The sequence below is a fragment of the Lacerta agilis genome, chromosome 2 (genome assembly GCF_009819535.1).
Source record: "Lacerta agilis isolate rLacAgi1 chromosome 2, rLacAgi1.pri, whole genome shotgun sequence".
In the NCBI taxonomy this organism is placed as follows: Eukaryota; Metazoa; Chordata; class Lepidosauria; order Squamata; family Lacertidae; genus Lacerta; species Lacerta agilis.
The window spans coordinates 31,313,989-31,325,930 of record NC_046313.1 but is presented as its reverse complement, the minus strand read 5'-3'; the positions used below and the strand labels follow the sequence as shown (position 1 = coordinate 31,325,930).

General features: G+C 44.1%; 1 protein-coding gene across 2 annotated transcripts; it reads left to right on the top strand.

The window, feature by feature from the left end:
• The first annotated feature begins 821 nt into the window (after positions 1-821).
• SLC25A19 (solute carrier family 25 member 19) lies at positions 822-9,655 on the top strand. Of its 2 annotated transcripts, none has more exons than XM_033139293.1 (7): positions 822-975; positions 2,017-2,197; positions 3,136-3,291; positions 5,849-6,019; positions 7,388-7,571; positions 8,339-8,469; positions 9,388-9,655. In XM_033139293.1, exons 2-7 carry the CDS (start codon positions 2,066-2,068, stop codon positions 9,586-9,588), a joined length of 975 nt encoding a protein of 324 aa, XP_032995184.1. In that variant the 5' UTR covers positions 822-975; positions 2,017-2,065; the 3' UTR covers positions 9,589-9,655. The 2 variants fall into 2 exon arrangements, with proteins under 2 accessions (XP_032995184.1, XP_032995185.1); XM_033139294.1 differs by lacking the exon at positions 822-975 and adding an exon at positions 1,144-1,262.
• Positions 9,656-11,942: the final 2,287 nt, after the last annotated feature.

Below are 11,942 nucleotides of genomic sequence, written 5' to 3'. Positions count from 1 at the left end.
GAGGTGGTAAGTTCAAGGGCAGGCTTTTTCACGGTTGGGGGGGGGGTTGAGAAGGCAACCTGAGATGTCAGGTTCAGCAGGTGACTATATACCCTAAGCTACCCACTCATAGGTTCATAGGCTCATAGACTTGTAGAGTTGGAAGGGATCCTGACTGGGAGTCATCTATTCTAGTCCAATCCCCTGCAATGCAGGAATTTAAACAAACGTTCCCCCATGCAATTTGAAACCATACCAGACCTTGCTTAGCTTTGCAAATGTGCAAGCAGCAACAAATATTACCACTATTTAACACCCATCACGACACAAAGTAATGCAGATTCGCGTTTATTATGTGCCATTTATGTTGCGCCTACAAATTATGCCTCTGAATTTATGGAATGGTCTACGAATCCTGTATTTGGATACCAATCTTTAGAATGATTTAATAAGTTGAGCCAAAAATGAAATCGGTTTGGGGTGCCAAACTATTAAACTATTTAAAATATACAATAAACAGATTTGGAACAGGCAGCCAACCACGTACTTTTGTTTATGTGAAAGGAAGGGTGTGTTGTGCCCTTAGCATAAAAGCATTCTTTTGTTTCCAAGGAAACTCCAGCCCGGCGCCCTGTGAATTCTAATAAATATACATGGCCAGAATAAATTACTTTGCCCCCCCCCCCCCGGAGAACTCCATGCATACACGTATGTTTCCTTTACGTGCCTCTCGCTCTCCTTCCAAAGAGGGCTCCTCTATTCCAACACAATATCCCGCTACGGACTACATTTCCCAGAAGGCCGAGCAGCTATCACGTTTCTCGCGAGGGCAGCGTGAGGCCGGCTTTCCAACGCCGCTGGGCCTTTGGGCGGAGCGAGCTTGTGTCGCCGCCCGGCCTTGTCACTTGGGCGGTAGTCGCCCGCCTTTGCCGCCGGGAGAAGCGCGTTGAGGAGGAGCTGCGGGCGCGAGCCTACGGAAGGGAGCCGCGACCCAAGGCAGGTTGAGGGGGAGGGTCCTACTGTGGGGCAGGGGAGATGGGGTGGGCGGCGCTTAAAGAATTAAGACACCGCCAATTGGTTCCCGCCACTGCCATGTCCTCTGGATGGCCCTTCAGCGGCGCTGCCTATGAACTCTCCACATGCTCAGGCGCGCTTCCTCCTGCATGATGTGATCTGTGCGCCAACTTCTCATAGTTAAAGCCACGCCCGAGGCGGCTTACAACACAGAAAAGCACACAATTGTAACAGAAGTAGTAGCGCACGATAAATAAAACCTCAAAAAGGTACAAAGCCAAATTAAAACAACAGCACCGCCCCTCGAATTTTGAGGGGGTTTTTTGTGGGTGGTGGTGGTGTTGCTTCAGGAATTGCAGATTTTCGGAGAGGCTCTCTTAAGAGAACCAGTGTGGTGCAGTGGTTAAGAGTGTCGGATTTTTCGACTGAAAAAATAAAACGCCAATACTGTTAATATGCCAATTGTAGAATGCCCAAAGCTCTGTGCATGAGATACAGACATGGGATAGGCACCTGAGAAAAGCTAACTACAACTTGAAACAGTCTCATTTGACTAGTATTGGAGCCATTGACTCTGTTACTAACCCATTTTATAAAGCAATGTATGGTTAGAAATGGAATATTTCTGTCCCCACTTCAGGGTTTTTGAGGGATGTGTATGAAAATACCTTAAGGTCCTAAGGCCGGTTAGAGGAGACAAATCTGGAATAGGTGCTCTTAGTGTAAGGCAACTTTGCATCTTCAAGAAAAGTTTCCTATAAACGCACTGCCCTGCTGTCTGTGTGTTTGCTAGACAGTTCTGGGTTGATCATTTGTTTTTGCAGTGTAAATAATTATCTTCATATTCATTTTACAGTGTTGGAAAAATAAAATCCTGTATTGGAACCAGAATTTTCAATAGAAAAACATTAAGAAAGATGCATTATTGGGGTTATGATGGTCAATATTTTATTGTAGTAGCATTTTAGTATTTTCTTATCTGAAAAGCAGTAAACATACATACATATTTATTTAAATCACCAGTGTCAACAAGCGCGAATGGATATTGAGGCTGCCTGTGGATCCTAGAGGGATGGTTGGCTATGACCCGGATTCCGAGTGTGCTTCCCTTTCAACCTTGGGCATAGCAACAGCAGGATCTGCATCTGGGTTTGTCACTCGGGCAATGATCAGTCCTTTTGACGTCCTAAAAATCCGTTTTCAGGTACAGTTCACATAACAGTTACTGTGTTGCTACAGTGAACAAACAAAAAGTTACCCTCAAACTTAAGCCATCAACCCATGCCCATTGTCTTCTCGATCAGTAAGCTGTATAGTTAGGAAGCTATTCCTTTATGAGTCAGCTTTCATGCAATTTTACTCACACACAGTGAGGGACCAAGTCCCTCACCCTTTCTAGCCAAGGATCTAGCGAATGCATTTATCTGTGCTGGCTGAAACCAGCTCTGGTGCAGCCCTTTCTAGGCTGTCTCATAAGAAGTGTTCTTAAATGGTACAGCCAGCTAAGTAAACTCATACTCCAAGTCTCAATCCTTAATGTAGCTAAAACAGCACCATCAGTACACAAGAGAGAGGTATCAACAGACTTGAGAGGGACCCCAACATTTGCATGAATGCAAACATCTTTGAAAACCTCTAAAGAGGGCATGACAAGAAAAGCAGACAGTGAGGACAGAGCGCAATCAGTGTGGCCACAGAACACTAGCTGGGACATTGAATAGCAGCATAATGCAATATTTTGTTATAGGCCCCACTTGTTTAAGAGGCTTGCGTTACATGCAGTTAACATGCAAACACCTCAGAAGATGAAGTTAATTATCATGCCATTTGATCTTCATAAGCCCTTCATTCTTTAGAGATGTTGTGTGAAAACTGGTAATGTACTCTTGACAGTTAGAATTATGAGAGCAGCACATGGCCTGGAAAGAGTTGAGAGAAGCAACCTAATTATTTAAACCAGGGATATGGAACCTGTGGTCCTCCAACTCTCAGCATACCTGACTTAGTCACCCAGCTAAACTGGCTGGGATGATGTTAACAGCATGTGGAAGGCCACAGGTTGCACATCCCAAATTTAAACCATAAAGCAATTTACAGTGTTTACATTAAAACTGAAAGCCAACTATGCCTGTCTTCTTTCAGCTTCAGATAGAGACATTTTCTGCCAGAAACCCCCAGGCTAAGTATCATGGCATCTGGCAGGCTATTTGCAAGATTTTCCAGGAAGAAGGGCTACCAGCTTTCTGGAAGGGCCATGTCCCTGCTCAGCTCCTCTCAGTTACCTATGGAGCTGTCCAGGTAAGAATAAGGAAATGTTTGGGATTAACTCTCTACCCTGAGTGTTTCATCTTTTCCAGTTACTTCCTCAGCAAATCTGTTTTGTTATAGCTGCCTTCCCTTTATTTGCCCTCAAGTATCAGTTTCACTTTTCTAAGGGCCAGTAATAGTAGTAGTGGTGGTGGTGGTGGTGGTGGTAGTAGTAGTAGTAGTGGTAGTAACAACAACAACAACAGTATTGCTGCCCATCTGGACAGCTTACAGCACATATACAAACAGTAAAACGTCAAACATTAAAAATTTCCCAATACAAGGCTGCCTTCAGATGTGTTCTAAAAGTTGTGTAGTTCTTTATCTCCTTGACATCTGATGGGAGGACGTGGGGGGGACAGACAGCTAGGATGTTGACCAGGACATTTGATCTTTTGTATAGAGGAGGCAGGAACCATGCATAACAAAGACTTCACTCTTTTGTCATCGTCATCTGGACTCTTCCTGTGCTTTCTAACCAAAGTAATTATAATGCTATTGTGTGGAAGGAATAATAAGGATAATCTCCCAGGACATTCTATACAAGATCTCAAAGTAGCTGTCTTAATACAAAGGAAATTCAGAAATAGACTGGAAAGAGAAGTTGCTGAATTGCAACTCATTACCAAACCCAAAACCACCGGAGAGACCTGGTCTGAACAAAGACATTGGATTCTTATCTCATTATACATGACAAAGCTATCTTTACCCATCTCACCCCTTGCTTTTTCCTTTAGGACTAATTGCAGTCATCAACAGGTTTTCCACACCCTTCAGCCAATCACCCATTCCCACCACCCTTCTGAGTAATACCCCTCCTCACTCTCTCACTATATATAAGGGTCTGGTGACTTCTATTTCAGTGTATCTGAAGAAGTGTGCATGCACACGAAAGCTCATATCAAGAACAAACTTAAGTTGGTCTCTTAAGGTGCTACTGGAAGGAATTTTTTTATTTTTTATTTTGTTTTGACTATGGCAGACCAACACGGCTACCTACCAGTAATAAGGATCAGTTAATCCAAAACCCTTACACTCTCAGGGAGGCACCCATTCCAACTCCTTGCAGTCGCCTCCCCCCAAAGCCTCTCTTGCAGTTTGCGAAACCCTCTGTCTGACTTTTCTCTTGCAACTGCTAGTTTAACAAGTCCTCACCCCCTTCTTCTGTGTGGAGAGGTACAGAAGCTCCAGGCCTTTTACGAAGGTTCCCTGACAACCAGAAGAGGCTTTTCAGGAGGTAACAGTGAGGAGGAGGGATGGTGAAATCTATCTTGCATGAACATTGCATTGGAAACAAACCTTTCCATCCAATGACTGCAAGATGGTTTGGCATCCTGACCATGCTGTTGCTACGATCTTTCCATCCTTCTCCCTGATGACTGTAGTATAAAAAGAGGACCAATAGATGGGTTTCAGTAACTTTTTGTTACCATGCAGATCGACTTGCTGTAGGACACTAGTGTTCCTCAGTACCATACGATAGTAAAGGAGTGCAAACAGTGGTGCAGCTAGATGATTTAGCATCTGGACTGAATGGTCTTATAGTCCCTTCCCACCTTTAGGTGGTAATGTATATTACACTGAGCTGCTCTCATCCCTCCCCACCATCTCCCCAGAAAAACGTGTGTGGTGCAACCTGAGCCTTTGCATATTTGCTCAGAATTAAATCCCTTTGTGTTCAATAAGCTTATTCCAAAGTAAGTGTGTGAATAAGCTTACACCCAATCTTTCACCCTGAGCTTTCACAGACAGAAAGATAAAGGAGAGGACAGTTTAGAGAGAAGCCAAAAATGGGCAAAGCCAGGAAGGTGAAAGTTTGTCTCCCTACCCACCACTTACCATTCCATGCTTTACACAACTGCTGTATCCCCACTATATTAAAGAGAGAGAGACCCCTAGACAATGCTGCCAAATAATAATAAAAAGACTTTGAACATGTTCAGAGTTTCATGTTGTAAGCTCATTTAATTCATTATGGCACCATCATAACTACAGGATTGGAACGTGCTTTGGTTCTGATGCTGAAAACCCCTGCAGGTTGCAGAGTGCAGTCTGGACAACCTTCCAACTCCACCCCACCCCTGCTGAGGTCACTTGTACAACTTCACTGAAAATTGCCAGACTAGAATTAATTGAGAATTCAGGGATACCATAGGTGGTAGTCTTGGGAATTAAGAAAAGACAGACAACACAATTGCAGGGATACCATCCAGGAAATCTAATGTCCAGCCACAGCAGTTGGGCTGAAACCTGATGGCAATGATACACAAGACATGATGTTCCAGTACTAGTAACCTCCCATTCAGCTGTTCATGCTGCTACTGCCACCTCCTCACATGGGATGCAGCTGAAGTGGTATGAGACAGAATGCCTCTTCTTACCTGTATTAAAAATAGATTTTTTTTTTAAAAAAATGTTATTGTGATGTGTGTGGCTGGGCTGCAGTGGAGATTTTAGATAATAGGTTTCATTCTCCTCGGTATGGGTGGCAACCATATTTCTTACTTAAACTGATGGTGTTCATCTCTTGTTTTTCTTTCTATGCAAGTTTGTAAGCTTTGAGTTTCTGACGAAGCTGGTGCACCAGGGCACATCTTACGATGCCAGAGGCTTCACCGTGCACTTTTTCTGCGGCGGGCTCTCTGCTTGTGTTGCCACTGTGGCGGTTCAGCCCCTGGACACACTGCGTACCCGCTTGGCTGCCCAAGGTGAGCCAAAGGTAAGAGATGGGTGAGAAGCTTTCCTCCTGCCAAGTTTGTCTCCTCTGCTGTGTGCATCCTTTCCCAGTTGGTTCTGCTCCCACCAATTTAGGTGATGGTCATTCGGTGATATTGGAAGCACATGGTGGTTTCTTTATTTAATTACAGGATCGAGAATGAGCAGCCACAGGCCATAGGCCCTTGGGCTCCCTTCCACTCCTTTCCCCATGCACAAGAGGAGATGAGAAGCTTCTGCATTTGCTGTTTTGTTTGAATGTAGCAAACTATGGTTTGCACAAACCATTAGGAAGAATACAGTGGTACCTTGGCTTACAACCATAATCCGATCCAGAGGTCCGTTTGTAAACCAAAACAGGTTGTAACCGACGGTGCGCTTTTGCCAATGGGGCCTCCCAAATTTTTTTGTTCGTATCCCAAAAAATGGGTTGTAATCCAAAAATAGGTTGCAAACTGAGACACAGACTTCCGGGTTTGACGTGTTTGTAATCCAAAATGTATGCAAACCAAGACGTATTCAAACCAAGGTACCACTGTATAGCCAACTTACCAAGTGGTAAAGATTTTCTACCACACAGTTCCTTAATCATAGATATTAATGTAACATGGTGTGAATTATTTTTTTGTGCCCCACCTGCTTGTATATAGTAAAGGTTGGGGCTTTATCAAATGGTAAGATTTCCCCACATCTACCAATTGTGGAGTTAGTAGTTGATGCTTCCCCTCCCCCGACACAAATCGTAATTTTTGGTCGCAGGGATCTTCCCTTCTGTCTCCAGAAAAATGATGATTCTGAATTCAGAACAATCGGTATTTTGCAGAAATATGCTCAATTAGCATGACACGCCTTCATGCAGTGCATAGTTAATAGAACTTGCTCCCACAGGACGCCGTGTTGGCCACCAATTAGGTTGGCTTTGAAAGAATACCAGTTGCCAGAAACTGGAGAGGAGGAGAGTGTTCTTGCGCTTGGACTCTCCCTGTGGGCTTCCCACAGGTACGTGGGTGACGATGGTGAAAACAGGATTTTTGGTCTAGATGGGCCATAGGCCTGATTGGGCAGGCTCGTCTTATGATAAATAATTCTGTCTTACCCTTTATAGAGTTTAGGTCTTAGAGGAGCAAAGTTTAGTATGCCGCTTGCAAGATCATGGCAAGTGGGTAAGGTAGGAAAATTTGACTGGACATTTTAAGGTGGAATCTGATTGGTATGTAAAGTTTGTGCAGAAGCTCCACTCCGTAAACTCTGGAGCTTTTTGTGAGCATTACTGAAGCCTGACTTACACACTGATGCATATAGAGCAACAAATATCATAACCCTCTGTTAATGGGTCACACAAGGAAACATACTCACCCATGAACTGTTTTAGATTTACAGAAACTTCCGCCATGCTGTAGCATGTGTGTACCAGCAAGAAGGGCTGTTGAGTTTTTATAAGGGGCTCACCCCTACCGTCATTGCCATTGTCCCCTATGCTGGCTTCCAGTTTTCCTTCTATAGTCTCCTGAAGAAACTGTATGACTGGATCGTTCCAAGTGAAGAAATGAAAACAGGTTAGTCCTGGGGGTTGGAAAAGTGTTGGGGGGAATTGTCTGTGCTGCTGTGTAGCACCCCCACCAACCCCAATTGCAGTTGTTAACAGTCGTCAACAGGTTTTCCACACCTATCAGCTGATCACCCATTCCCACCACCCTTCTGAGTAATACCCCTCCCCACTCTCTCACTATATTTAAGGGTCTGGTGACTTCCGTTTCAGTGTATCTGAAGAAGTGTGCATGCACATGAAAGCTCATACCAAGAACAAACTTAGTTGGTCTCTAAGGTGCTACTGGAAGGAATTTTTCATTTCATTTTATTTTGTTTTGACTGTGACAGACCAACACGGCTACCTACCTGTAACCCCACCCACCCCAGTTTTTTATTTTAAATAACTTTTTATTAGGCTTTATAAACAAGGATCGTATACATGATACAAATAATTACAAATAAGTCTTTTACTGTCATTTACATATCAGAAAAATAGCACACTAAATTTGCAGTAATACCTACAACATCTGGTTCCTTGTTAGTGGTCATTGCTTTTGGTTCATGAATCCCACCCACTCCAGTTGATGCAGTCTGTCACTAAGTGGTACATAGTTGTGCTTGGAAAGTTGCTCCAAGGGCTCCAGCTATTAGTTTTTCTTGTAAATCACTGCTTAGTAAAAGTGCTCTATGGATAACTAATCATAATAACACTGGAAGCCTTTAACTAATTCCTGTCTTAAGCTACTGAGCAGTTCTGAAACACACCCCTCAACTCCAGACTTCTCTTTTTCAGGTAATATTAAAAACTTTGTCTGCGGCAGCTGTGCTGGTGTTCTCAGCAAAACCCTCACTTATCCTTTTGACCTTTTCAAGAAAAGACTGCAGGTAGCTGGCTTTGAGCAAGCCCGGGCAGCATTTGGGCAGGTGAGAGACGTTTCAAATTGCAGGGATCTTTCTGCCTCCCTTTTTTGTGTACCTAACATAGACCACAATTTATGTAAACCAGGTGGATAAATTGGAAGTAAAATCTGAAACAACCTAGTCTTAAACTATAAAAGGATAACTTTATAACAGCATTGTGTGATGTAAGGGCAGTGTGGCACTAGAATTAAGAATCCCACTGTTGGAGCTGTGCAATGAAGGAACAAAATGGGTTCATTGGAGATGGTACTGGAAAACTAGTCTTATCCTCACTGACCAGAGAACAATGTGACTAATTACATAATCAGTATATTTGTTACTAATGTGCACACATTGAATTGATCCTGGAAACAAACTGGCAACCAGTGCAGCTGTTTTAAAACAGGGGTTGTATGTGATCTAAAGGGAATTTGATCTAAATGCTGTATTTTGGACCAATTGTAGTTCCTGAGCCGTTTTCAAGGGCAGCCCAGCATAGAGTACATTACAGCAAACCACTCTGGAAGTTACCAGGTCATGGAGAACCTTCCACGACAGGCCTTTTCTCCATCTCCAGAACACGATAACCCAGGACACAAATTTTTTGGCCCACATCCAGCCCATCTTCCTTCAAGCACAGGCTTAGCAGCTCATCAAGCCTCTCTTGATTCAGATGGAGCAGAGAGATAGAGCTGTGTGTCATTTTCATATCAATGATAACTTTACTCCAGATCTCTTTGTAACAGCTTCCAGAAACTTCATATATTCCGCTCACAATCAGGTCCTGCCTTGACATCCTAATCCATTAGCTGATGCTTTCTGCAAACCACTGTTTCCAATATTAGTACAAAACGGGAAGCTGTGTTCTGCTGCAAACTGCACAAGGTTTCTTAACAGTGGCTGGATTTGTGCCATCCCTCACTCCATTCCCTTTCCCCCCAGGTGCGGACGTACAGTGGCTTAGTGGACTGTGCCCAACAGATTGCACGGGATGAAGGAGCCAAAGGATTCTTCAAGGGCCTCTCCCCAAGCTTGCTGAAGGCTGCGTTTGCAACGGGCTTCACCTTTTTCTGGTATGAGATCTTCTGCAGTGTCCTGCGCACCATGAAGTACCCCAGTGGCCCCAAAAAGCAGGAAGGCTGATATAAGAGAGCTCCTGTCTGTGGAGACTGAAACATTAATCTGTCAGCCACACTGTCATATGTAGGGTGGGGGGGTGGGGGGTCATGTGGATTGTGGGGGGTGTTTGCAGAGTGGCAATAATTGTCTCTTTGCCAAAGCCCAGAAAGCACCTTACTACTTTGTTTGGCCCAAATGAAAGGATATTGCCTTCTGCAGCTTCTATCAAGGACATTGCGGGCCTGTCTTATCTCTCTGGAGCACTTCCTGTCATGCCTCCCATGAGCACTTCTTGTCTTGCCTTCTATGGAACAGACATTAACACCGGGAGGAGGTTTACAGATACCGCTATTGAGGCCCTGCCATCTTAGCTGAGTTCAATGGGGAATGTTCTTTACTCACTGGCAAATCAAAATCTGCTTCCCCCCCCCCCCCAAATCTTCTCATGACTGGGGCTGCTCTAACTGCTTTGAATCAAACCCTGACTTGACCTGCTCACATCCCCTTTAACTTTCCTGGGACACAGTTGCCAGGCCGGCTTCTCCAGCATTGACATTTACCTTAAACCGGAGCTCTGGTAAGCCTTGCTTACAAGCATTCGCTTAATGGCGCAGCTGCCTGTTAGACAGCTGGCTACACAGGTGGTTCAGAATAGGCAGCAGAACTGCCTGTGGGGGCTGCTCCATTCGGACCAATGAGACTCTGCCCCCACAAACCTCAGCTTACCCTCAGTGGCGCTGCCTGTCAGCTTCCTTCTCTTTGTAGGGAGGATAATAGGGAATTAACTAGAACTAGCTGGCTCTTCCTCTCATTGGTTCTGGCTCCACCTGCTGGTCTGTCAGTCCCAATGGGCACCAGCCAGCACTGGAAGCTGCCGCAGCTTATCATCAATCCTTGCCTCTTGTGGGTGGACTTAGAGGGCATTACTGTATAGTGTTTTATCAATGATGGAACAAATTCTATAATAAATAAAAAAGCAGTGGGGTCCAAACACAGGGAGGCCTGCAGAAGAATGGGTAAGCATCTGCTCCCTTCCTGTCTTCTGTGCCAGTTCTGTTGGTGCTTGTGTGTCCCATATAAGCACATTTTTTATCACCTGCCCAAAATTGCTAATGTGGCCAGTATAGTTTTGCAATAGGCCCACAAAGAAGGAGCCAACATTTTCCTTTTTTTATAGTCTTGACTTTGGCACTCCTACCTTAATGCACACGTACTGAACTGAAAACTGAGGGAAGTTGGCTTCTGAACATAGCCCAAGTCTTTTAGTTTTGAATACTAATGAAGAAAATGCCTCATGATACTGATACGTAATCAATATTTTGATAACTGCTCCAAAATAAGTTTATCCCCTGGCAGATCATATCAGGCACAGGTTTTCAGCACAAGTGAAATAGCTACTTATCTGCAATAAAGTGACTCCAGCATAATATTTAGCAAACAAAGAGCTAAACTAAACTGTACCATTTGTCCAATTGAATTTGCCCAGTCTTCTAAATGAAGAAACCTGCAAGGAAAACCAGTCTGCAAACATGTCTGTGCAATGCTATACATGCAAACTTGGAAGTAGGTCCCTCTAAGTTAAATTAGACTTAAATGTGTTTAGGATTGCAGCCTTCAGGTATGTCCAGAGTATTGGGCTGTTGAAGATTGGATCTATGTTCTTAAAGGAAAGGCTCAACTTGCTCATCCATCTGTAGTTTTATTGGTCTGCTGGCAGTTGTGCTGTGCTCTTCATTAAATATAGAGTAGCATTTTGGCATATAGTTTTAAAGATCTGTTCTAACAAACTGAGTGCACTCATGCCAATTGATTTTGCTTGCTGGAGAAGAAGGCAGTTTCCTAATTTCAGTGTGGTAATAAGCTTAAAAAAATAGGCACCTTTCTGTAACAAGACACTGTATCAGATGGTTAACCTGTACGTCACAACTCTCATCGCCCCTAATTATCAGTTCTGCTGGCTGGTAATGTGGAACATGCACTACAGCATGTCTCAGCAGTTTGGGGAAGAGAGAGAAAAATGTCTCTGCAGCCTTACAAATCAGGGAGCTGTCTGGGCTGGGAGCCAATGAAAACCACCCAGCTCTTGCATCAGACAGAGTTCCCACCCTATGCTCTCCTCCCACAGTGTGGGCGCCACTGCGTGGACCACACCCATTCAGCCACACCACTGACTTGGAGAGGACAGTGGGTGGAGAAGTGCTCATGTTTCCATCTGTTGCTGCACAAGAGAGATGTGAGACCTCTCATATTAAACAGATTCTTATACCATCTTCAGAGCTAAGGGGTCTTATTTCAGAGGCCATGGGATCATTTGTGCTGGATCAGTAAAGCCGTAGCCATATCAATCAGGAGCAGAAAAATCAGAAATATTCATTCTG

Excerpts from the sequence above, each read along its gene's own strand:
- SLC25A19 (XM_033139293.1), top strand. The coding sequence starts at position 2,066 with ATGGTTGGCTATGACCCGGATTCCGAGTGTGCTTCCCTTTCAACCTTG. Across the intron at positions 6,020-7,387 it reads CTGCCCAAGGTGAGCCAAAG|ATTTACAGAAACTTCCGCCA; the intron begins GTAAGAGATGGG and ends GAACTGTTTTAG. Across the intron at positions 8,470-9,387 it reads CCCGGGCAGCATTTGGGCAG|GTGCGGACGTACAGTGGCTT; the intron begins GTGAGAGACGTT and ends CTTTCCCCCCAG.